At 48.0% G+C, this 26,426-nt stretch overlaps 1 protein-coding gene across 1 annotated transcript; it reads left to right on the forward strand.

Moving 5' to 3' along the window:
- Positions 1–4,213: 4,213 nt before the first annotated feature.
- On the forward strand, positions 4,214–8,919 carry LOC119377618 (neprilysin-21; the record flags this gene model as incomplete). The annotated part of the gene is made up of 2 exons (XM_037646996.2): positions 4,214–5,546; positions 8,052–8,919. Coding segments are annotated over 2 exons (2,201 nt in total), but the record flags the coding sequence as incomplete, so codon positions are not given.
- Positions 8,920–26,426: the final 17,507 nt, after the last annotated feature.

Consider the following 26,426-nt stretch of genomic DNA (forward strand, 5'->3'; position numbering starts at 1 on the left):
GATTTCCTCTACTCCAAACTCCGCATCAAGAAAGGTGTTATCCTGACCTTGGTAGTCAGGATGCGCTGGAGACTGACCTGATTTGACTGGTAGGTATTTGCTAGCCAAATTACGTATCAACTCCTCCTCAGAAGTTTCTCGTACGGCTTTGTGTATGGTTCTGGCTATAACATGCCTCTGATTGGATTTGGTATTAGTTTCATTGAGTAAGTGCCTGAGTAAGTTCCAATTTCTGCCGTTACGCATTTGACCATCTACGGAATTGCAGACCGCATCCCACTGTTGTTTTGAGAGGATCCTGCAATGCTCTTCAATGTTTCTGTTAATCTCAGATACCTTTTTGCGAAGCCTACGATTGAGACGCTGTCTCTTCCACCTCTTAAGAAGGGACTGTTCGGCCTCTAGTAGGTGAGCTAATCGACTGTCCATTGTTTCGACGGGGAGGTCGGTGCATATCTTTGAGGTAGCGCGCCTGACGTCCTCTCGAACCTGAGTCATTCATTGTTCTAGGGTGGGCCTAGAGTCGGAAGGAGGTCTGTCGTCCCGCAGCTTACGAAATTTGTCCCAATCCGTGTAAAAGAGATCGCGCAGTTTTCTTCCTGCGATGGAAAACTGGGTCGCATTGATATAATGATCGCTGCCAAGGTCCTCAGCCAAATTATGCCATTTAGCTTCGGCAATGTTTTTTACAAAAGTGAGATCAGGGGTAGAGTCCCTACATGAGGACGTACCGATTCTGGTAGGAAATTTAGCATCAGTGATCAGTGTCAGATCGAGATCCGTAGCATTCTGCCAGAGCTCCTTGCCCTTATTAGTATCGTACCTGTAGCCCCAGGTGTGAAACGGGGCGTTAAAGTCCCCGGCAATAATGACGGGGTTGGAGCCTGCTAGGTTCACAGCTTTACGAAGTAGGGCCTTGAAGCGTTGTCTCCTATCATTTGGGCTACAGAGAGAGAGAGAAAGAAAGAGAGAAAGAAAGCGATGGAAAGAAAGAGAAAAAGAGAGAGAAATAAAGGGAATAAAGACATAAAAATACAGAAAGTCAGAGAGGGAGACCTAGAAAAAGAAAGAAAGAAACAGACATGAAAAAAAGAAAGCAAAAACCGACAGCAAGGCCGAAAGAACAATAAAGAGAAACAAAGAAAGAGAGAGGAAGAAGCAGAGGGAGATAGAAAAAAAGATAGAAACGCAGAGAAAGAGATATAGAGAGAGAAAAGAGATAGAAAGAAACAGACACGAAAAAGAGAAAGAAAAAACCGAGAGCAAGACCGAAAGAACAATAAAGAGAAACAAAGAAAGAGAGAGGAAGAAGCAGAGGGAGATAGAAAAAAGATAGAAACGCAGAGAAAGAGATATAGAGAGAGAAAAAGAGATAGAAAGAACAGACACGAAAAGAGAAAGAAAAACCGAGAGCAAGACCGAAAGAACAATAAAGAGAAACAAAGAAAGAGAGAGGCAGAAGCAGAGGGAGGGAGAAAGAAAGGGAAGAAAGAGAAAGAAAGATAGAGAGTGCGAAAGAGGAAGAAACAGAAAGAAAGAAATTGACAGGAAAGTAGAAAGCAACAGGTACAAATTACAGATACAAGAAACAGAAAGGAAGGGAAAGAGAAAAAAGAAAGAAAAAGAATAAAGATAAACAAGGCCACCCAGCTCCGCTATGCGTTCAGGCTTGGCAGCTGCCATTATATTTTAGGTAGGCGCGTGGTCAAACGTGCGGTAAAAATGCTCATTTTTGCCGCTAAGCTTTGTTTTTAAAGAAAATTCACTCTTTATGCATTGAAGCTCTTAAACTACAATAAAATCAATCTATTTTGGTGCAAGCGTCGGAAACGAGTACCTTGAAACAGGTATTCAAAATCTGGAACAAATGTACATGACTTTGCAAGTCGCCAACTAAAGTTCTTAAATTGTAATATATTTCGTAAAGTAATTCCTTCGCAAGTCAAGTAGCGAAGCTTCGTTAGTTAAGGAACTATTTATTTTGATTTTCAGGTACCCGCTGTTGCTCCCGCGCCCACAGTTCTAAACAAGCTTTACACGACCTGCAATCAGTTGCACACGATAGGCGAGAAAGAGGATGTGTGAATGTCGCAGGCGCGGCTATATAGCTGATGGAGCAGAACTGAGGGTCCCGTACATGTAGACAAGACGAGAGGTTTTACCCTGGTGACGCCACTAGCATGACCGTGTTGGCGTCACGAAGGTTGAAGGAAGGAAAAAAAATTGGCGAAGCTTGCACTAAGCCGCGCAAGGCTTGACACAGCCAAACTGGACGATTCTGAAGACTAATCTAGTGGCTTCTAGGTTGTTTCTAGGCCTTAGCTAGGCGGCGAGGTTTGTTTCTAGGTTGCTTCTATAGGTAGTTGATAAGCTTTAGCTAGGTGATGCTAGGTTTTTTCTACGTTGATTCTGAGCGCAGAGAGGTTCGAGTTAAACCACAGACAGTCACAGACTCGACACGGATGTCCAAACTCCAGAGACAGAAAGTCGCGCGGAAACCAAGCTTTCGCATCTCTCATAAATCTACGGGCAGGTCGTCCTTGGCGTTCGCCTTCCATCGCTTCGGGGTCTCCTCGCAGCCGCCGTTGCCTTTCCCGTTCCCTCGTGTTGTGCTGACTGCTGCCTTCTTCCTTTTTAGAGGACCAGTGGTGAGTAGTGGGATTTACCCAATTTCTGTGGCACATACCTGTTTATGATGAGGATAGCTTTCTGAGAGGTCGCACAAATTTCTGTTGCACATACCCGTTTGTTGGGCTAACTGTTGCCTTCTTCATTTTTAGTGGACCAGTGGTGAGTAGTGGGATCTACCCAATTTCTGTGGCACATAGCTGATAGGCCACACAGGGCAGGCCACGCAGGATGGGCCGCACAAACTGCAGCTGCCTTAAACCGCTTCGCTGTTAAGAGAAAACAGCATGTAGAGCGGTACGTGATTATTTTTTCCCTAATCTTTCTTACTTGGGTGCTATGCAGGATGGCCCGAGCTTCTCGTGAACACGAGTTTGTTCTGAGCTCGCACCATTCAGAGGTCATGAAAGGAAGACAGTGCTGAGCGCGCGAAAGCAGCGTTGAGAAAAACGGCTACAAGAACGCGCACGGCGTCACAAACGCGTGTGCGGGGTTTGCAGTGGTTTTCAAAGGAACACGCAGGCGTGTTCCGTTGAAAAGATGCTCGGCCGGAGCTAATCTCGGAGGCCACGGCACTAATTATTCGAAAGAATATTTAGTGCGGCATTAAACGCTTGAAAATGAATTTACAGTTTACGCAGCCCGTACCTCTAAAAAATATAATTAGTAAAAATTTCTTACACTTTCCTTGCATGGGTGCAGTTATGCACTCAATGGAACGACGAACAAATAAAAGAAGATTTCGATCGTTTAAGGACGCCACCCCAACTTTGTCGGCCGCCCTTGACCTGACTCAGCGTTTCATCGCAACCAATGCAACAAGGCACACGCTGAGAGCTGGATTTGATCTTTTCGTACTATTAGTTTCGTTCAAAAGGGGGCGTCGCCAGAGCGCGGAGAGATTCCCAGTTTCACCAAACTCGGGCCATCCTGCATAGCACCCCTTATCAGGAAATTGTAGATGTAGGTGTCGATCCTAAGATTTTGGCTCACACCCACTCTGGCGGGGTAGAAAATTGGCTTCGTTGGTTGGCGACCTATGTAACAGCTCAACCCACTGCGGAAGGCAGGCCACGATATTAGATTGTTAAATAGATTGCCGGACTTCGCCTACTTGATAATAATATCTGGGGTTTTACGTCCCAAAACCACTATATGATTATGAGAGACGCCGTAGTGGAGAGCTCCGGAAATTTCGACCACCTGGTGTTCTTTAACGTGCACCTAAATCTAAGTACACGGGCCTCTACCATTCCGCCTCCATCGAAATGCGACCGCCGCGGCCGTATCGAACCAGCGACCTCCGGATCAGCAGCCGAGCACCGTAACCGCTATACCACCGCGGCGTACAACTTCGCCTACTTGAGAGAAAGAAAAAAACAAACGCGAAAACGCACCTGTCCCATGGTTTTTAATTGCACATCTTAATTGGAAAAAAATTGCTTACCTGCTGGATCGCCGGGCTTTTTCTGAGCACAATCTGAAGTAAGTATATGGAAAACTGACCATGCAAACCAATTCGTCCTTGCGCATTAGTCGAGGTAGGGTCATGCACCTTAGCGAGAACGTGCAATTTGTGACGAAGAAGAAGCAGAGAAGAAGACCCGCGAGCCTAGTGTGGGCGCGTTCATCGTTAGCTGCTTAGCAGGCACAGCAAAGACATGGCGGACCCAAGGTTCGTCGTCAGGAGACCGCGCAGCCGGGGCAGGCGGCGTCGCCGCTTCCAGTGGCGGCGTGCGGCCACTCAAGGCAGCCTTGATGGCCATCTTCTCCTTGTCTCTGGCACTGGCAATCGCTCTAGTAGTCGTCTTCACCCGTCAAAAACATCCACAGGCCCAAGTTCATGGCGAGTTCCAGGCAGCGCACCTGTTCTCGTGGCAGCGGCAGCGCTCTGGTTTCATCTACACGTGTACCTCGGAGCACTGCCTCAAGGAGGGTGAACAGCTTCAGAAGCACGTAGCCTGGACGCTGGACCCGTGCGAAGACTTTTACGACTACGTTTGCTCCAGCACAAAGCCGGCGTCATCGGTGCGCAGATCGGCCGTTAGACACTTTTTGCGTGAGATTCACGATGTCATCGACAAGTACTCACGGTTAGGTTGGCTCAAGCGCACTCGACTCACCAACCAGGTGTCGTCATTCTACAAGGCGTGCAAGAACGGCCATTACAACTCTGTTCCCGAACAAATGGAGCAGACACTTGAATTCCTCAAGCTGTCTGGCAAGGACGCAATCCTCGAAGAAGGTCTCGCCTCGCTGGCCAAAATTCTACAGGTGTTCCCGCTCGTGCACGTGTCCGTGACGAACAAGGCCAAAAACAGTCGGGAATGCATCGTGCTTAGGAGGCCCAAGTCGTTTGACGGTGACCACATATTCGACATCCCTAAGGCCTTCTCGAAGAAGTACGTCCCATTCGTCAAAGCTCTTATCGGTTCCGAGCAAGCGGCACACAACGTCAGAGAAGTCGACATCTTTCTCAAGAAATTCTCGGGTCTCTGGAGCGAGAGCTACCAGAAAATGTCCGAGTACGAAGCGACCACGATCGATGATCTCAAGGCGAATGGGTTGAACTGGAGGACCTTCTTGTTTAAGCTAATAGAGTCTGCACGCAAGGACCACTGCGTTGTCATTCGGTCACCAGATTACTTCAAGCATCTTGATAAAATGCTCCAAAAGTTCACCACCGCCCAAGTCGGCGACTTCGTTAAGTACAGTGCGATTCTCCACCTCTATCCCTTTGTGAAGCTTCAACAGTCTGCCTCCTCAACGTCCTACCAGAACACTAGCCGGGAGGTCTGCTCGCTGCTTACTTACAGAGTATTCAACTACGTTTTTGTCCGACATTTCAACTCAACTGTTCGCCTCGATGTCATCACGAGTGCTGGAATGAAAGAGGCCATTTTACGGAACTCGTACAGGTGAGTCCGAAAGCAAATAATTGCTTCTTCTTCTAGCGGGCACTATATAATAATAAGCCTCGCTTGCTAACGTTGCCGGATTATCTACTGGTGTCCTACTAGTGAAAGAAAATGGAGACGATCAATCAGGGTAAACAAATGCACATTCACCGCTTGTTGATCTTTCTGGGTGTACTATCACGAACAATGGGGTCAACCATGGCTGACAGTAAATTGCACAGTCCACCATTTCCAAACAGCAGGCCACGAGTGAGGCCATTCGGGAAATTGAAAGCTTCTCAACAGTCGAGAATTAGGACTTTTTGCCTTAAAAGTTTAGGGTTAAGACATAATTGGGCTGAGGGTCGATGCTTACTGCACAATTGAGAAGTACAATCTCTCCTTGTTTAGTCACGACTGCGCCTGAAGAGCATATCAGCCAGTCCGCGTCAAGTTACAACTGTCCCGGTAATTTTCTGTGGAGTCAGCGTTCAGTATTCATATTCCATCGCACAACGACTACAGGGCGCTCGTGTAGTTTTTCATCCTTACAACACTCCCTCGACAAATATGTGTCCCTGTTGAATGTGTCCTGCAGTCGCTCCACGTGAGAATGAAATAAAATATGCGCGTTATTTCAGAAAGTGACTCGCTACACTACGTTGTTCAGGAAAGGCGACTAATTATCTGAAAAGAAAGATACAGTGCAGTGAAGATTAAAAAAGAAACATTTTGGCGGCAGGTTATTTCGTGCCGGCGGATATTTAAATTGTTCGATAATTCGAACGTTTATTTCTTCACAGTTTGAGAAATGTTGCACTGAACCCAGTCACTGTTCAATGCATGCCCACTTAGTAGGTATCCATGAATTAGCACCAATTTATAAATTTCTGTCTGCGAACTAGAGACGACGTACACTATCGTAAAACATATTTTCTCTTCAAAACTTTATGTACCGCTATATACCGAAGACGAGCCGTGTTCGTCCACCATGAAACAAGCATTTGGGGGCGCCGCAATCCAGCTACCCTGATTAATTTTGCTGCGTTCTCTTTGGCTTCAACATATAGCGCAGTAAAAAATTTAAAAGCGCGCTCAAAGCATGCATTCTGGTCGAAAAAGGACTTGAATCATTTAAACGGAATTAGGAAATGCGTCCTCCTCTGTGCGCGAGCGGTGCGCGCGTGCCGGAACAGCTCCGTTCAGAAGAAAAAAAACCCTCGTTTGCCGAAGTTTCGTGAAATGAATTTCAGTTCTCCTGTGTGTGTGGCAGCGACTACGCATAGCAGCATATTTTCTCTTACTCATCGGATCGGATTCGGACGATGACCGCATCTCGACGTATCGGCTGTGGACGTCCTTAGATGTAAGCGAACCCCCACCAGAGTGTACAAGGTTTGTTTTCACGGACTTACTTTCCTGCGCTTATTTTTCAAATATCAAATAGATATTTTCTTCGCCGAAGAATAGAGAGGCTCGGGCAGTTTCCGTGGTCTGGTGCAGTGAAGCCCATGCTCTGCATATATTAAAAAAAATACATTTTGCGTGTATCTTGCGAATAAAATGTCTTTGAATAATTTTTTTAGATGTTTCAAGACACGTAGAACCAAATGGGCAAATAAAAGAAATTGGTATTTTTGTATCGTTTTCGGACAAAAAGTCGGTAAGGAAAGCGTTAAATGTGTGTGAGAAGATCGCGGCGCCTCGTGGAGGCGTCGAGTACTCATCTCTGACGTGCAACAAGAGGAACACCCTGACAAGGACAAAGCCCTGGAGATAAAAAAAGCGCTCAATATCGAGCTCCTTGCAAGCATAGTTTAGAAATCTTGGTACATAAGCCATAAGTTCATAACCTAAGAACACGTTTCACTTGACTCGTTACGCCTATTCATACGTGTGCATCCACGTTTACGCCAGTTGTGGCAATGTATTCTACGATCACCGAAACGTGTTCTTTTATGTTCATTGGCTATTGTATGGTCTTATAATATTGTCAGTAGCTTGCTTGATATAGTGGACTCTATATCGTTTTTCAAACGTTCTTTTTTCCCCCTGTGCACGAATACCGTAATCTGCAACGAATTACACCACTGCGTTTCATGGCAGATTTTGAAGGCACACTATCTTGAAATTTGCGGTGGTCTCGTTACCCATACGACTTGAGTAGTAACCAGCTTCAATTCCACACGTGAAACATCAACTAATGAAAATATTAAGAAATTAATGCCCAAATATTTGTTAATTAGAGTTCAGCAATGATAGAATAGTTTCGAATATATGTAGACGCGAATGATGTGTTGGCGAATATAAACGGCACACAGAGCGCTCCCGTCTTCGTGCGCTTAACGGTTTCATAATGTCAATGTACCAACTAGCTCGGACCCAGCCTCTGATTCCGAATAAATACATTCTTTCTGTATTCTGAAAACTTTTTAAAAAGTTAGCTTTAATGACGGCGATGTAATAATTACCTGTTTGTGTGGCACTCTGAATGCATCTAACTGTGGTGGCTTCCGGCCTTCGTAGGAGCGTGCTGGACTCCGCCTCCGAGATCCCTATGACGACAGTGAACAGCATTGAGGACGAGATCATGTCTATCGGGCCCGCTTACTTCAGCCTGATGGACGATGTGGATGCCTACTATTCTGTCAACAGCTTCGACCCGGACGTGAAAAACATGCTCCTTTCCTATGTAAAGGCCAAGGCTGCGCTGTCCGAGCACTACGTCGCGGCCGTGCTCAAATCCGGAGAGACCGTTCTGGATGGAAACCTCGAGCTGACTTCGCAGTACGACCCGGACACCAGCGTCCTCACTGTGCCGCTCTCCATCGCGCCGCTCGTGCTGAAGGGCCGCGAGTTCTTCCTCGAATCGTCGACGGTAGGTTTCGTGATGACGCGCTTCCTGTACCACGTGTTCCAGGAAAAGTTCCTCTTCAGCGCGGACGCCGAGACGGAGGCACTTCAGGGCGTGAAAAGTTGCCTGGAGAAACAGTACGGAGCCATCGAGGTGGGCCCGCTAAACAAGACTCTAGACGGCCAGCGCACGCTGCGCGAGAACATGGCCGACAACGTGGCCGTAACTGTGCTCCATAGGGCCTATCGAACGTCACTTCTCTTCTACATATCCACCATGGACGCGCTGGGCTTCCAGAATGTATTCCTCCACTTTGAGAACCTTCCCAGCGTGAGCTCGGAGCAGCTTTTCTACCTGATGTTCGGCCAGTCGTTCTGCGACCCAGACGAGGACACTGAGCGCGTCATCGACGACGCCACTTGGGCGCCGGCAAAGTACCGGGTAAACGTGCCCCTTAGCAACTACGAGCCATTTTCAAAGGCCTTCGAGTGTCAGCCGGGAAGCAAGATGAACCCAAAGAAGAAGTGCCGCGCCTTGTGACCGGCTTGCCGCGGAAGAGTAAAGCACAAGTGTGTCAGAGTTCAAATTAGCGTCTTGCCTCTTGACCTTTATGACAGTATGTCCACCATACTTTCTACTGGAGACGTTACAGCTACACCTTAACCTACGTTTCCATGTTGATTTCAAGGGCACTCTTCCTGAAAGGTTCTTTTTTAAATGCGAAGCATTTCTTAGCAAATCTTTGGCACTTTCACTGTTTCTATCTACGTAGCTATCTATCTAGCCGCCTACGTCTGGTTGTTCTCATGACCGCCTCCTTAACTTGGGGTAGACCAAAATTGGCATGGGAGGGTAAGAGGATTTGACGAATATGACTGTCGGGTCATGACATGAACAACGTGAAAATCCTATCGCGTACGTCGCCAAACCCTTTCCTCTAGACACGTGTAGCACATACCCGTTTACCACGGGCCGCGGTGTACGGGTATGCGCCACAGGTGATTGACAGTTTATATCTACCCAGGAACGGCGATAACGGACATTGGCAGTTTAAATGCGAGAGCGTTAAGAAAAACCGACAACAGCAGCATTGACCCGACGAATGGAAATAATAAAAATTAGCATCCCAGCAGGAATGGAACCCAAGCATTCTGCGTGGCAATCAGGTATTCTACCACAGAGCCCCGCCAGGTCTATAAACTGGTTTGGAAAAACAGCCTATGCAGGCGTAATGACGGTACAACGTCAATTGCGGTTGTTGTGCTGGCTACCTTAATTATACAAGAAAGCAGTAAACACTATGTACTCCTATGATACAGGTGTCATATCAGATAAACGCCTGTGGTTCCAGTGTTGGCTCCACGTTTATAGTAGTCTAATAAACATTACATTTGTATTCCTATGATTCAGCAAGCAATTGCTTCCAAGGAGATATTCTTACTCACCTTGCTTGTAAGTTGTAACACAGTACCTAACAGTGGACGGGGGATTTTTTTGTTCGTTTTTTTTTATTCGCAAGTTATGCTCTGCGTGCATGTGTACGATTTGACGTACATAAATATTACACCACATTACCAATTTACTTTCTTGTGCTAGAAATAAGAAGGGAGACTTCTCCCCACGCAAGTGGCCATTGCGGCGAAGCCACTTTTAAAGGCATCTGTCGCATACATTCAAAGCTCTTCAGAAACAATGGCCAACTAGTGGTCTTTTATTGCGCTTGAAGTTAAACCGCATTCGCCTTAACCTACGGTGGCCACGTTAGCGGTTCTGCGTGTTGAAAGCTTGCTCCTGCAAAAGCATGCGTGTGCATTTCACATCACACCTGTCGTGCTTGTGTCCGTCCCTCACACAGCTTCCACAATTTGCTCCCTCTAGCAAGGAAATAAACTCCTGCCCACAAATAGTACGCAATAACAACACAGAATGTACATTTAGATAGCAGCGGAAGTAATTAATATGCGCGAATGTAATTACCTATATAATCACAATTATCGAGTGTTGCCACAGAACATACAAGTGCGTACGCTAATTTTTAGCAATCGCTGCCGACGGTAATTCGGAGAGCCAAGCTGAAAATTTGCGCGGATAAATTGCGTAGGATCTATGCCCTGCAAAACATCTCCCAAGTACCTACTTCAGCGTGCGAACGAATACACATAGTTATTATTTGACGCATGTGCTCAGCAAGTGGCCTCATATGAACAGAAGTGTGACTGCGAATACTGCGATCGCGGTAAAGGTTTTGAACTTCTTGCTTATGTCTAATGTGGAAACGTTGCACGCATATGTAAGCATTCTTAAGCCCGGTCACATTGATATAAAAAGAAAGTACGCGTGCCAATACCGAACAGCCGTGTGTAAAAGATTTGGCAGCTTTTGCTACGCGCCACAAGAATAGCTCAAGGCGCGCTTGGGCACTGACGCGAACACTTGCATCGGATGCTGGAGGTAGCGTCGGACTCCCTTCATTCCACTTATTCAATTGTCGCTCAGTATCTCGGCGCAGCTGGTTCGCTGAGGAAAGGCGAGAACGCTGAACAGAGGACAACGGAACGAACAGATTAGCGGGCGATGCTTTCGAAAACGACCCGCCGAGGAGACAAAGCGTTAACGACCACGCTGGCAGCCGAAACTAATTAACTCGGGCAACTTTCGAGCGGCCAAGCTGATCCCAGCGCTTTTCGCTCGTTCGAAGCCTCGTTGCAGCAAGGACGTGCACCCACTTGTCGCCGGCAATTTCGACGGCGACATACCGCGTCCCTCGGGAGGTTTTTTTTTTTTTTTTTTGGCCGTGGCAGAGCGCATTTCCAAGTCGAGTCATTGAACCGCTGATTGCGTTGATGCAATACAAAGCGTGTCCTAGCATATCGATGCTCCCAGTGCGAGTGGATTTAGACGCGCGCCTCTCGTTTATTCGAGAAGCGGACCGGCCCGCGATAGAGTGCAGTGCAAACGCTGCTGCCGACTCCCAAGGCGCCAATTGGCGGCTTTCGAGATCAGAATCCTATGGTAAGAAAAGCAATACCTCGAGAGAGATGGGAGACAGAAAGAAATGTGCCGGGTATGTCCAGCCGCAATCGCGTGTTGCAGAGACGATGATTTAAGCTTTGTTCGTGATTCTTCCTTTGATGTTGTGGCTGAGAAGGGAAGGACTCGAGGTTGGGAATGGTAGAGAGAAGAGGAAGCGGGGAGTCATAAGAGGCACAACCAAAAGCAGAGTGATGCTTTTGTACCAATGCCTTATTTTTCTTCGCAGCTAAGAGGCGACAAAAAAGAACGCTAGGTTGCCTCCACGGTGTTTCGTCAGGCTGGGCGCTGAACATAAAAAATGAAGGCAAGATCAACTGCAGAACTTTTCGCCATATGAACGGGTCTACGTGATACAAAAGGTAAGTTTAAAAAATCAACAAAATGTGTTTTTGTGAGAAACTATCAGGTGGCATCGTCTTTTTTGATAACAACAGCAGCACATCGCCGGATCTCAACTGTATAATTAGTAAAACTCTAAATGAGCTTACAAAAGGAAGTGAGAAAACCTTCCGTAACTTTAGTCTCGCGGTATCGAATCCCGGCCGCGGTGGCCGCATTTCGACGGAGGCAGAATGCTAAAGGCCCCTGCGTTTAGATGTGGCTGCACGTTATAGAACCCCAGGAGGTCGAAATTTCCGGAGCCCTCACCTACAGCGTCTCTCATAATCATATCGTGAATTTGAGACGTAAATCTCCATCGATTACTATTATGTATCTTTGGTCGACTCCTCCACTTGCGAAATTAACGCCTCTATCACACATGCAAGGTCAAAAATTGCTGGGCAGCTCACACACGCACGCAAACAAGGCGCGGTAATGCGCATGATGGTTCCCTATATGGATGGATGGATGGATGAATGCTAAGAGCGTCCCCTTTATAACGGGGCGGTGACAAGTGTGCCACCAGGCTCGACAAAAAAATCTATTTCCTATTTCTTTTTTTATGTTGGCCTAATGCCGCTACTTGATAAAATCAATCTTACTACAGGAAAAAGAAGCGTAAATTCTCAGCCCAGTTCTCTGCCCTTTACGGCATACTGTCCTTATTTTACAGCGAAAGCTGTTATGAGATCATTTCACCGGCCGTTTTTGGCGCCGTAGTTGTCCGCCGCCGCCGGTGTCCGTAACCAGTGTCGCTCGGAATAAGAAAAAAAAAGCGAAATAAGAAAAAAATTCCAGAATGGAACGAGGTTCGAACCTCGGCCCTCTGCGTGGGAGCCCAGTATTCAACCTCTGAGCCATACCGGTGCTTGAAACTGCTATGCAAAAAGGTCCTATACAGGCTTCATGTCGGGAAGGAACCACATTAGCATATGCAATATAGCGTGGTAGAAGAGTAAAATAAGCACCAAGCGTCACAAACGCGAATTCTGTAACCAGGCGTCACACAATGCGAGTTGCGCAACGAGTAGGTTGTTGAATGCTTCCAACCCATTACAAAGGGATCTGCCATAATTCTTCGTCGCCATCAGGCACAGCATAAACAAAGTGCGCATAATGCCTTACATGCGTTTAGCAGGTATCACGGCTCTCCGTAGAATGACGAAAAATGGCACAGTGCCTGCTGCCCTACTTCTAAACAACGTGCGCATAATGCCTTACATGCGTTTAGCAGGTACCACGGCTCTCCGTAGAATGACGAAAAATGGCACAGTGCCTGCTGCCCTACTTCTCGAAAATTACAATGATTTATAGCCTAGTGGGTTCCTCGCAAGTGCACTTGTATTGTTTGCCAAGGAAGCCCATAAGCGCATGATCCATTTACTCGGGGTCTCAGTAAAATTACAATGATTTAGAGCGTAGTGGGTTCCTCGCAAGTGCACTTGTATTGGTTGCCAAGGAAGCCCATAAGCGCATGATCCATTTCCTCGGAGTCTCAGTAAAATTACAATGATTTATAGCGTAGTGGGTTCTTTGCAAGTGCACTTGTAATGGTTGCCAAGGAAGCCCATAAGCGCATGATCCATTTCCTCGGGGTCTCAGTAAAGTTCTTCGCCTCCCCCCTCCCCCCCCCCCCCGTCTCTCTCCCACGTCAACGTATGTTAACAGCATGACGGGAGAGGGAAATAGCGACCGGGCGTCACCCAATGCAAATTACATAACTGGTGGGCCGTTTAAAACTTCCAACCCATTACAAAGGGCTGAGCCATAATTCTTTATCGTCATCAGTCGTCGCGTCAACAAAGTGCACATAATGCCTTACAGACGTGTAGCTGGTGCCTCGCTTCTCCGCAGAATGACGAATAATGGCTTAGTAAGTGCTTCCCAACTTCACAAAAATTGTGATTTATGGTGTAGTGGGTACCTTTCTAGTGTACTTGTATTGTAGCCCCAAGAGAGCTTACAATGGGATCTAGAAACGGCGCTCTTCCAGCTTTCGCTGTGACTGTGCTGCGGTTTCCGCGCAGGCCTGGCGTTTTTTTTCCCAATATTTATTTTTGCCTTTTCTCTCTAATTTTCCGCCACCAATACTCTAACTCCCTCTTATTTCAATCGCGGGTGTATTCACCTTTACATTGTTGTCCCAAAACCCCAAGGCTTCATGTAGGCTCGTGCCCAAACGTACACCTGGGTGGATATCTCCATATTCAATCAGAACATGCTCCGCCGTTTCCTTATCTTCCCCTCAGAATGTGCATTGTTCTTCTTCTTTGCTGAATCTCGCTTTATAACTACGCGTTCTAAGACAACCCGATCTCGCTTCAAGCAGTAAAGCGCTTCCCCTTGAAATGTCGTATACACTTACCGCCATCTCGCGGAAAGACCGCACAACCATATCGCGTCACGGAGCCGCTCAGTGAACGCCTCCACTCAAGGGTGGCGCAAGCGGCCCACAACAAACGAAGTAAACGAGGAACGGAAACTTCAATCCGATGCCTTTCTGCATCGTGGGAAATCAAAAATGCCTTGAAGATAATTAGCGCAAAAAAAAGAAGAGGACACGAGAAGCATACACAGAGGACAAGCGCTTGTCTTGTGCGTATGCTTTTCGTGGCCGTGTTTTTTTGGCGTTCTTTCTTTCTTTTATATTTTTTCCCATGTTTGTTATCAGTATCAATAACCAACCTGCCCACTCAGCTACTTTACTATCTTATACGTGTTCCATGATAAGCGGCTTTCTAATGTTAACTTCGCCGCACTACAGTGTAGTCATACCGTGAAGCAAACAAACTGTATTCTTGTGAAGCATATTGAGGATTACGTGGGGCACTGTGACGATAGTTCGTGGCGTGTTAGCGAATGCCCTCTGGAGGATGGACCACCGATCAATAGATTCACCACGGTGATGCTCGGCACCAAGTGGCGCAAGTGGCCTACAAAGCGAATGTCGCGCGTGAAGAGAGACGACATCTTGATTAAAAGAACTTAGAGCCACCGTCATTCTGAAGGCGAGCATTCCTTTAAGCTCATTATACCTAGCTTACATTTAAAGAAGTGCTCGCGATTGTAGTCAGAATCAGCATTCAATGTTCGCTTTCTTACAACCCATGTCTGTCAAGATTAAGTCAATAGGTAGATGTCTGCAGTGGTCATACGTGACGCTTCCTGATGAATGTGTATCAGTACGCTTCACCGCCGTGCGCCTGAGCAAAATACTGATGCCTATGCAATGTGTTGCGGTGAAGCGTATTCATACAGGAACGCGGTGGTATAGCAAGACTCCTTTTTTTGGGGGGGGTGGGGGTGGGTCATGTATTTTCGTATGTGTGTGTGTATGTGTGCGTGTATATATACGCATGCAAAATAGAAAAATTTCTGGAGGGGAGTTTTCGACCCCCCCCTCCCCCACCCCCCGTTTGGCTACGCCAGTTCTGGAACGAACAAACCATCATGCAGTGCAGCGCACTAAGAGTTCAGAGTGCGAACCACTGCTCATGTTACACTGCCACCGGATCCAGTACATTTTCTTTAATTACAAACGGACATTCGCGTCGTCGCCGATTCCAGTAGAACACTGCGACGTCGAAGTGTACTTGCAGGCCCTCAGAACTGTATTGTGATGCAGCTCTCGCGACGTAAATTTCGCACGCCTGACACGCGCTGTGTGATACCCCGAGACCTAAACTGACCGTATTCTCGTACGTGTTGCATTGCAGTACGCTTTCCGGTGTTCCTATCTCTGCATTAAAAAATGCTATGCGATGACTCGGGGCATGTCTAATGCGAACTGAAACGTACTGGGAGCAGAAACGGGCGACGTCATCGCAAGACTGGTACGTGTTGCTTCTCAAGATACGCACGCGCACATGCCTTCTCCAGCGGCAGTAGGAGCACCGGGTCACTAAAACAAAGTGCACAACTGATCAATTGGATTCCAATTAAATCAAGACAATTTCAGTACTATAGCAGTGGATAGCTAACATTAGTCGATATTAGCCAAAAAAACTAGTGCTGGTGATATGCAGGTAAAACAAGGCATAGCAGAGACTTTGTCTGGGCAAGTTGGTGCGACATTGCAAAATATAACAGCACGAGGGACGGGACTGAAGACACAAAAACCACAGGACGAGTGCTGTGGTTTTTGTGTCTTCAGTCCCGTCCCTCGTGCTGTTATATTTTGCAACACGAGGCAGTTGAAGCCACGTGATAGACTTTCTAATTAGGCATCATTGCTTTGGAATCGGCCCACATTTTACGTCAGAAAGAGGGAGAGAGAGGTGAAAATAAAAGGCAGGGAGGTCAACCAGGTACTAGTAAGCAGTTTGTTACCCCGGAAGCAGGGCTGTCCATTAGGGCAGGAAAGGGGGGGGGGGAGAGGGGCTGGGTCAAGTTTCACCGCAACACACCCCCCCGTCTCCCCTCCCGTTCGTCGAGTCCCAAAGAAGAGTAGCTTCGCAATGGATGTAGAAATGATAACGAAGCAATGACGTGCTACTCACAACAACCTGCCTTTGATCCCCGGCTATGCGGGAGTAATGGTGGGAAGTACACAGGTCTTGGAATGAAACATCAGATGCCCTCTTCCGCCATTATGTACAGGGTTATGGCGACGCAGGTTTTGACACGTAGTCAAAAACCTGCGTCGCCATAACCTTGTACATTAAACAATGACAGAACAATTCCGACTGAATGGGGCAGACTTAATTGGCGCCCCCTTAGATGAGTACGGGACGCACTCTCTCTCGCTCTCTCTCCACCCCTATTGCGCACGCTTATGGTCCTGACGTGTCCGTCTTCAATAACAAGAAAAGTCTATAGGTGTTTGCACCTCAAGGACTGCACACAACGGGGCAGCCACATGTTGACAGTTCTGGCTCAAACTGTTTTGCAGAATGGAAACGGCTCCTATATTCATGCATGCGGCGCGACGGAACACGGAAAGCCCGCGCCCGCAGAACCGTAGGGTGCCTTGATGCCCGCGCGCTCCGCTGAGGGTGAGGACAGGCGCGTCGTCTGCTACAACGGCCGCCATTGCGAATCCCGCCGCAGCTCGGCAGCATGCGAAACGCGCTACACAAAGCGCTTGCGGTGCGCGGATACGTCCGGAAATAAGTGCACGCTAGTGATCTTTCTCTTTTTCTTTTCTTTTTTGAAGCTTGGGCAGCTTTTATTGCTGTTGTTGCCTAAATGTTAGCATGTAATTCATGTAAGCTGACGGCCTGTGCATGTGTTATGCGCTAGAGGTAGACGTAGACTCTGTGATGTTGAAAACGAATCCTCTTCCTTACGCCGGAAACGACAAACTCTAAAGCCTTACTTAATTTTCTCGTAAGCTCTGCATTCCAAATACACAAATAATCGTTTAAAGTATTTGTATGCATGTAAGCCGCAGCAGCAGTATATGTATCTGAACACACACAATTTAGTGTTGCGAAGCTACCTAAGCGCGATTAAGGTGGCTCATTTTGCTAAGTTTGCAAACAATTTACTCGTTTATTATAAATGGCATCATATATATTGTATATAGAGGGCTGAGGGGAAGTATGGTGCGAATATCGTGCTAAAATGAAATGAAAGCTTCTTTATCATTATTATTGCTGCCATTTCTTGCTCACAATCTAGCCGCTACTGTATCGGCACTCGAGTTGCACCTTAAGTTCTTATCAAAACGATGAATACGTTGCTGAGTAGTATGCCGTAAAACTTTGCATGCGCGCAGTATAAGCGCGTTTTAGATGTGAAGCATCTTATAGCGGAGTTCAATCCGGTGGTGGTGGCGTGCGGCGTGACCACCCTTACTGCGCATGCGCAGACCCTCTCCCCACACCTCCTCTCCCCTTTCTCCCTCTCCACCCATTTCCCATTCCCCTCTCCTCCTCCCCGTTCCCTCTCTCCACTCACCCTCTCCCCCTCTGAAACGCGGGCTCGCCATGCCGAAACGCTGCTTCGCATCGCCTCATGGTCCCCTTTAGCAGGAGATGGTGTCAGTTTTTAGATGCAAAGTATCTTAAGGCGGAGCTCAATCCGGTGGTGGTGGTGGTGGTGTGCGGCGTGACCACCCTTACTGCGCATGCGCATACCCTCTCCACACACCTCCTCTCCACTTTCCCTCTCCCTTTCCCCTCTCCACTCTCCACTTTCCCTCTTCCCCTCTCCCATACCCCTCTCCCCTCCCCCTTTCCACTCTTCCTCTGAAACGCGGGCTAGACATGCCGAAATTCTCTCCTGCACAACGCCGCGATGAGCTCGAGCGCATGCGCGTCCCCTGCCCTTCTCCCTCCTCTCCTACGCTGCCCCCCTCTCGCCCGCCTGTCGACCGCGTTCCCCGCTCGCCCTGTGAGAATTAACGGCCAGGCTAGATGGAAGATACGATGCGCGTAGCGTCCCTCTTCGCGTTCCACGACGCGAGGTCGGTAGCATGCCCAACAAACGCCAACGGAACGCGATCGTGCAAGTGCTCCGGCTTCGCATCCCCTCATGGTCCCCTTTAGCGGGAGATGGTGTAATTTTCTTTTTTCCTTCTTTTTGTACCTGCAGGTTTTCTTGCATGCCCAATCGCATGCACATATTATTGAGTGTTTCCAATACTGTTTTATACTTTGTGCGGCAGATGCACGGCGTTATTTATTTGTCTCTTTTATTAATAATAATCTTGATGTTTTACTTGCCAGAACCATGATATGATTATGAGGCACGCCGTAGTGGAGGGCTCCATGAATTTTGACCCTCTGGTGTTCTTTAACCTGCACTGACATCGCATAGTACATGGGCCTCTAGCATTTCGCCTCCACCTAAATGCGACCACCGCGGCCGGGATCGAACCCGTGACTTTCGGGTCAGCAGCCGAGCTCCGTCACCACTATACCACCGTGGCGGACGTATTTTTAAGGCGAAAGCCTTAAATGCCTCATCAAACGCGAAATTTGACCGTCGGCGTCCTGCGTCTACGGCGTCAGCGTAACACGACGTGAGGGACGAGAGATGCAAAAAATAATCGTCACGTAAGGACGTCACCATATGACGTCATCATGACTTCACAAATTTTGGCGTGACGTCATATGATGCCATTATCACATGACGTGGTAGCTTGGTCAAAAGTGGGCAGATCACGGAGGCAGTGCAAAACCAGGTGACGTGCCTCCGATCTTGGAGGCAATGCAAAACCACGTTAGGTGCGCAAAAAACTGAGAAGAAGAAAATGGCTTTCGCCTTCGAGTCGTCTTAACTTCATTAACTGGTTTTCCATGACATACTCATTGTACAACTTGACTTTGTTTCTTGTATTTTTTTGCTGGCATAGCGTGTCTACTGTACACAATGCTTCCCCGTCTTCTTGTTGTTTTCATGCGTCCTCTTTGTATAGACGCTTCGCGAGAACTGTTTGTATGCGCATTCCTGTATGAACCTTCAGGGCTTACATTAATAATGAATAAATAAATTATTCTTGCTCAAAGAAATAAAATACTGGATCTGTGTGTTTGTGTGTGCGTTTATATCCAGCTTACAGTCCATTTATTTGTGCGCATTAATGCTTCGCTGACAGAAGCAATTACACAAATAAAACGCAAATTATACAATAAAACACAACTGCCACTAGTCGCTTCCCAGTGATCGTAAATGATTAAAAAAAACAGGAACTGCGTAATTATTTAAGACAGGATGAAAATGTAACCTTGAAGCACAGAAACAGGGAAGGATAGAAAACATATAACTGCACACATACATACGTGGGCATCGGACCAGCACAGAAGGCGTACTTGAAACACGGAAAGGAATATAATAAACAAGAACCCGCCGTGGTTTTAGTTATGGTGCTTGACTGGTGACGCGAAGGTTGCGGGATCGAATCCCGGCAGCAGCGGCCCCATTTCAATGGAGGTGAAATGACAGAGGCCCGCGTACTTAGATTTAGGTGTACGTTAAAGAACAACAGATGGTCAAAATTTCGGAAGCCTTCCGCTATATACGGCGCCTCTCATAATCATATCGAGGTTCTTCGGACGTAAATTCTCACAAATAATTATTATTAGGAAAAAAGAAGGATCTGATCTACAGACAAACACGCATAATATATTCCATGATACATTTCAAATCACAAAAATAGCGAAAGCAAAAATCAAAGCAGATACAGGACCAACCAAGTGCAGTAAAGAATGTTTGCGAATAAAAATGCAGGATTCATGCACACGTGAACCAAAGCATAACAAGCATGTAGCTGATATCACTGTGTCCATTTATTACGCAAGGTTAACACCGGCAGAAGTTATCCTTGCATGTGCATTCGAAATACCGGCCGGAAACTTACGCTGCAAGTGCATAATGTCTCCTTCGGATGCCGCTTGTCACGTTTGATTTTTACTGTCCAAAGAAACCTCGTATCTTCTAAAACGATACAGCTCCCAACGTTCCTAGAATGATTGGTGCACTGCGGCACGCAACACCCGGCTATGGTGACGGTAGAGAGCGCATAAAACTGGTGGGAAACGACCACCGACCTAATAACAGCACGCGCGCCACGCACAAGTGACCGGGTGGGGGATTCAAAATGGCGGCCACGCTGCCGCCAAGGCCGAGGAGGCGGCAACTGCCCTTTCAAATGCTGACACCACTCTAAGCGGGGGCGCGCGCATCGAGGCACTCTACAGAACCGTCGGCTCTTGCGCCATCTTGTGGGATTTCTTTGAAGCCGCTGAAGAACCTCCGAGATGTGCGTACTACCAACGCTAAATGGTGTATATGAATAGCTCGCCGTTGGCAAGCCAGAAGATGTACGCGTGGTGACCGAGCGGCTAAACGCATCGCGCCACGGAGCGAGAGGTCGCAAGTTCGAATCTCCGGTCCTACTCGAACCCAAGATTTTTTATTATTTCTTTATTTGCATCTACGCTCAAGTTTCGCTCACGGACAACGGTGATTTTTCGTTCACAACCAAAGACGCCGCGGCCGTTGCCAACCGGAATTTCTGCTAAATGAGCTCTTTAACGCTATCGCGTTAAAATATGAGCAAGTACTGCCTCCGGCTTGAAGCTCTAGCCAGCACACGGCATGAGGAAAATGTTTAGCTACGCACCCTGATTTAGCTGTTCAGCATAGCGTTTCTGCTTCACCATGCCGCTTATTTCACCCTTGAAGTGAGTGCGCTTAGGCAACTTTGTTCTACGCGATGACATGAACGACGAGAACACCGGTTTCAAGATATATTTCAACTCCACATAAAAATGCTACTGAGATATTAAGGACATGATAGCCGAAATCAAGAGGAAGAAATGGACATGGGCAGGGCACGTAGCTCGTAGGTACGATAACCGCTGGTCATTAGACAAGTTTAGTTTAGCGCGTGCAACGGCCTTGCGTACGCAACGCGCAGAAGGGAGCAAGACTGCGCATGCGCTGAACCTGGGAGAGATGCATGCGTTTGTGCATGCAGGGTATGCGCGCGCTAGATTGCGGCGCTGTTGCGACCGGCCTTTGCAGGCACCGGAGACTCGGGACGAAGATGCAGAGGCAGCGTGAAGAGACTGAAGGGAAACTTAACGTGGTTTTATTTACATGGCGATCTCGTGTCTACATGACGATTCCGTCCTACAGGACGAGGATTTCCTGTCTACATGACGACGATTCCGTTTTACAGGACGAGGATTTCGTCTCTACATCCTGACGATTTCGTGCCGAATGACGACGATTGCGCCGAATGAGCCCGCGGGGGCTCATTTCAAAGGGTCTCTTTCCCCAGATCCCTAGATCAGGGAGTTGCTCCAAGTTGGGATGGTCCAATAACTTCACACACAGCACTAATGAGGGTCCGCCCACACCCGCTCAGATCAACGTCCTCGACTGGGGCGTGGCCACAGCACTCAGCACCTGTGGCACCTTCCCTGCCATGTGAAGGCCGTAGGGCGATGGGCCCCACGCTCGGACAGCCGAGCGTGTGACCAAGGAAGAAGTTGCGAGAGGAAACAATTCCGGTTGACTCGTCGAACCTTGGTATCTCGGACTGCATGGCGCGTCGCTTCCCGTCTCGGGAGGACAATACAAGTGCCTGAACCGCTGTCAACAGGCGAGCAGCCCTTCGGCACCCGGTTCGAAGAACAGGCGACGCCGCTTCCTTTTTCGGCGCAGGGGCCGATCGTAACAGCGCTTACTTTGCGCCCGCTACAGCCGTTGCGTACCTTACCGGCGGCTCTCTCGCGAGATCTCGACCTGCCAAGAGCAAAACAAACAAGATGGCCGCGATGGACAGAAGCACGGGGGTCATGGCAGCGAACGAAGTACGTGTGAATTTCGGTGTTGTCATTGATTTGGAGCTTATGCAAGCAGCTTGAACCCAGTCGGTGAACACGTGAAGTAGATTGTAATCACTGCTAAGCCGGAGCACAATGCACCACGATGCACAACAATGCACCACAATGACATTGCATTTATGAGTAACGCAGGAGACGAATTAAAGCTCATGATTACTGAACTGGATACGGAAAGTAGAAGAGTAGGTCTGAAAATTAATATGCATAAAACTAAAGTAATGTGGAACAATCTTGGCAGAGAACAGCGCTTTGCGATAGGGGGCGAGACACTGGAAGTTGTAAAGGACTACGTCTACTTAGGACAGGTAGTAACCGCGGAGCCGAACCATGACAGTGAAATAACTAGAAGAATAAGGATGGGACGGGGCTTATTCGGCAAGCACTGTCAAATCATGAATGGTAGTCTACCACTATCCCTCAAGAGGAAGGTATATAACAGCTGCATCTTACCGGTACTTACCTACGGAGCAGAAACCTGGAGACTTACAAAGAGGGTTCAATTTAAATTGAGGACGACGCAGCGAGCGATGGAAAAGAAAATTATAGGTGTAACCTTAAGAGACAGGAAGAGAGCAGAGTGGGTCAGGGAACAAACGGGGGTTAAGGATATCATAGTTGAAATGAAGAAGAAGAAATGGCTATGTGCCGGGCACGTAGCGCGTCGGCAGGATAACCGGTGGTCATTAAGGGTAACTGACTGGATTCCTAGAGATGGCAAACGCGTTAGGGGGAGACAGAAAATTTGGTGTGTAGATGAGATTAAGAAGTTTGTAGGTATAACGTGGCAGCAGAAAGCACAGGATCGGGTTGATTGGCGGAACATGGGAGAGGCCTTTGCCCTGTAGTGGGCGTAGACAGGCTCATGTTGAATGCACCACGACCGGGCACCGTCAGTTCCTGAGTGCCGGCTGTTTTGTCAGGAAAGCATTCCTACGAAGAAACAAAAACTCGATCGTGACGTTAAGCATCGCGATGGATTTGTGGATTGTGCGTGAGGCGTCGTGTATATAATCCCTGTGAACTGTGATGATTGCAACGTGGGTCAAACCGGTCTACAGGTGTCTGCACTGATCGCCTGCAAAGAGATGCCAAATGTTAGAAATGAAAGGGATGGTTCTAGCCATGTATTGTATCGCATGTGGATGCACCTCCGTGTTCCACCAAGCTAAGGTGATTTTCTCGGACACGGACAACCCTTATCATTGTGAAAGCAGCTTGCGTGGCTCGTGAAGAATGCCCATGCATAAGTAAGAGAGCTGGCTTCCTGGAAGACGCCGGCGCCAACGGTGGGGGCCTTTTTGCATTTGGCATTTAGAAATCCTGGCTGTTGTTTTTTTCTTCTCTTCTGCCAAAATGTTTGTGGGAAATTATAAAATCTCAGTTGGCAGTTAGCGCTCGTCTTCGCCGTCTCTGTGTTCCTCGTGCTGCTTCACGCTGCACCACGTTAACAGAAATGGGAGTTCGACTAGCCCGAACCCCGAAACCGCTACTCGTCGTCGGAAAAGCTCGGCTTGTCTCATGCCTTGACCTGTGTGTTGCGTCGATCAATATCGGTTATTACAGCGGATTGCTTCGCCGAACGATGGTGCGAAACAATACTCAAAGATAAGCCTGTTGACGCTCAGGTAATATAATAATAATAATATCTGGGGTTTAACGTCCCAAAACCACGATATGATTATGAGAGACGCCGTAGTGGAGGGCTCCGGAAATTTCGACCACCTGGGGTTCTTTAACGTGCACCTAAATCTAAGTACACGGGCCTCAAACATTTTCGCCTCCACCGAAAATGCAGCCGCCGCGGCCGGGATTTGATCCCGCGACCTTCGGGTCAGCAGTCGAGCGCCATAACCACTAGACCACCGTGGCGGGGCTGTTGACGCTCAGGTGCAGTCCACGTTTCGGATATTGGACACGGTAAACTAATGCTGTAAGAGACAACCTCAAAAGTAGCGTACGCAGCGCACAACACGTTGCGCAGGTAGAGCTTTGCGTTCACTAAACTAACATTGTCTATTACGGGTAACTGACTGGACTCAAGAGAAAGAAAACGCGCGAGGGGGAGTTAGAAAGTCAGGTGGGCAGATGAGATTAAGAAGTTTGCGGGTATAACGTGCCAGTAGCAAGCACATGACCGGGTTGATTGGCGGAACATGGGAGAGCCCTTTGCCCTACAGTGGGCGTTGTCAGGGTGATGATGATGATGATGAATATAAACGACGCAGGAGCGGCGAGCTGCCAGAAAGGCCCAGTCATCATGAAGCGCGGGCATCTGCTTTTCACGCGAAAGCTTTACGTGGCAAGGTTGGTGAAAACGCGCACCCGCTGGGTGTCCGCAAAATCCGCGTCCGGAAAGCACGTGACCTCTCCAACCGGAACTGATCGATGCCGACGCAAACAACTGCCGCAGCATCTTGCAGCCGCGGATTAGGAGAGCGGGATCACCGCCGCAGAAGTGGAAGTCGCGACTCGAAGTGAGTGCGCCATCATCGGCCGTATAAGTCCGGTCTTCAGCTTCTGTGGAGGCAGTGCCGCAGCAACATGCATAGCTGCAGTGAGTTTGTGTAGGCGTCGATAGCGGCAAAAAGACTAGTCGTCGAAGCGATTCCTTGATGAAGAGGACTCAGGCGACGTGTCTGAATGAAACGTGTACTTTCTATCCCTAAGTCACCAAATAGGAGACGGGCTGGAAAAGGCAGACTTGGGGAACCTACTCGGCAAATAACGTTATGCATTGGATATCCGCACATGATTGTGCGAAGCATTGGCATGCACCATAAACTGGTCAACGGAGCAGTTGAAAATCTGCGGTACGTGCAGAGAGACGTTCACGGAGAAATAATCAGAGTGCGGCTCTAATTCCCTCCGTGATTCGGGCACATCGCACGCAGCGAGAGCAAACGATTTAAACTAAACGAACCGAACATTCGATAACACCATGCGTCCTATCAAATTGCCTCATTTTTACAACACAACTCGAAAATACCACTTTTCAGCTCTCCTCCTTAACAACAAGCTAGCTAAAAGAAACGCTTCCATGTTCTCATCTCATAAGAATGTACATCATGTGCAACCGTTTAGGTCTACCTCACAGACGGATGGGCGCCGGTGAACAGCAAAATGGGCACGAATAATGTATTTTTTCCTTCGAAAAGCCAACCTGTCCTGCTGCCGGTTCGATCAGGCGAAATGGGCTTCCATAACGCGTTCGCTAAGTTTGCATATACAAGCGTTATTCAAGCTACAAGTTTGTATAACGAGAAAACAAGGCGACACGCTTACGGATCTATAGTACTTGGACCACTTGCGCGAATTTCGAACAGAGTGCACGGCAAAATACGCTATCGCTGAACCAGTCAGGCCGCACCGCTTCGACCCTCAGTCGTAAAACCGGCCGTCACCGTTAGAGGTGTTCTAATGACCCGAAAAGTGCCCATTAAAGAAGGCGTACTGGGCCCTATCGCAAATCACATGCACATTGTTGGAAGATGTGTTGTGTTGCATAAAACCAAAGATACTTCCAAAAGGGTACGAACACGTGCAACACGGAACGCCACCTATCGATCGTCCGTGTTTTTGGTATGTGTTTAGTCTGCTACACGCCGTTTTCAAGCCATCTTTGTTATGTGCCATTCGAAGTTGGCTAGCAGCATCGGTTCCAGATAGAAATCACCTTCTCCACTTGGAATACAGCTGTACACCACTGCCCGATCACTTTACGTCTTCATACCAGGCCCTTAGGAATTTTTTTCGGGGGGGCACTTGCTGAAAGCCTTGACTGTTTGAGAAAAACGCCTATTTTCATGGTTTATTTTCGATAAAACACCATGTGTCATCAAAATATCGGGGGGGGGGGGGGGCTGCCCCCCTCCCCCTGGCGACGGGCCTGCTTCATACACCTACTCGACTACGCCGAAATGATGCCCCTCTGCCTTGCCGTTTATGGCCAAGAGTGGCTTTCGCGAAGTCATTCTCTTTCCGAATCGAAATGGCTGACAACCGTTTGGTGACAACTGTGGTAGCGAGGAGACACTACAGCACATCTTCTGCGAATGCCCTAGCTACAATGCGCAGAGAAAATCACTCGCAGACGCTCTAGCTCGCATAGAACCCAGACCGATGACGGCAAAAACCATTCTGGAATGTCTTCCTGAGAGGTCACGAAGGTGACGAAGGCAGTGCTCAGCTTCTTGAAGACATGAGACCTGCACTGGCAGTTATAGACTAATGGCGTTATCATGACAGTGAAATGTGTGTGCATGCGTGCTCTCCTTCTCTCTCTCTCTCTCTCTATCTTTATATCGCCCCCATCCCTTCCCCCAGTGTAGGGTA

The sequence above is a fragment of the Rhipicephalus sanguineus genome, unplaced genomic scaffold, assembly GCF_013339695.2.
Source record: "Rhipicephalus sanguineus isolate Rsan-2018 unplaced genomic scaffold, BIME_Rsan_1.4 Seq505, whole genome shotgun sequence".
In the NCBI taxonomy this organism is placed as follows: Eukaryota; Metazoa; Arthropoda; class Arachnida; order Ixodida; family Ixodidae; genus Rhipicephalus; species Rhipicephalus sanguineus.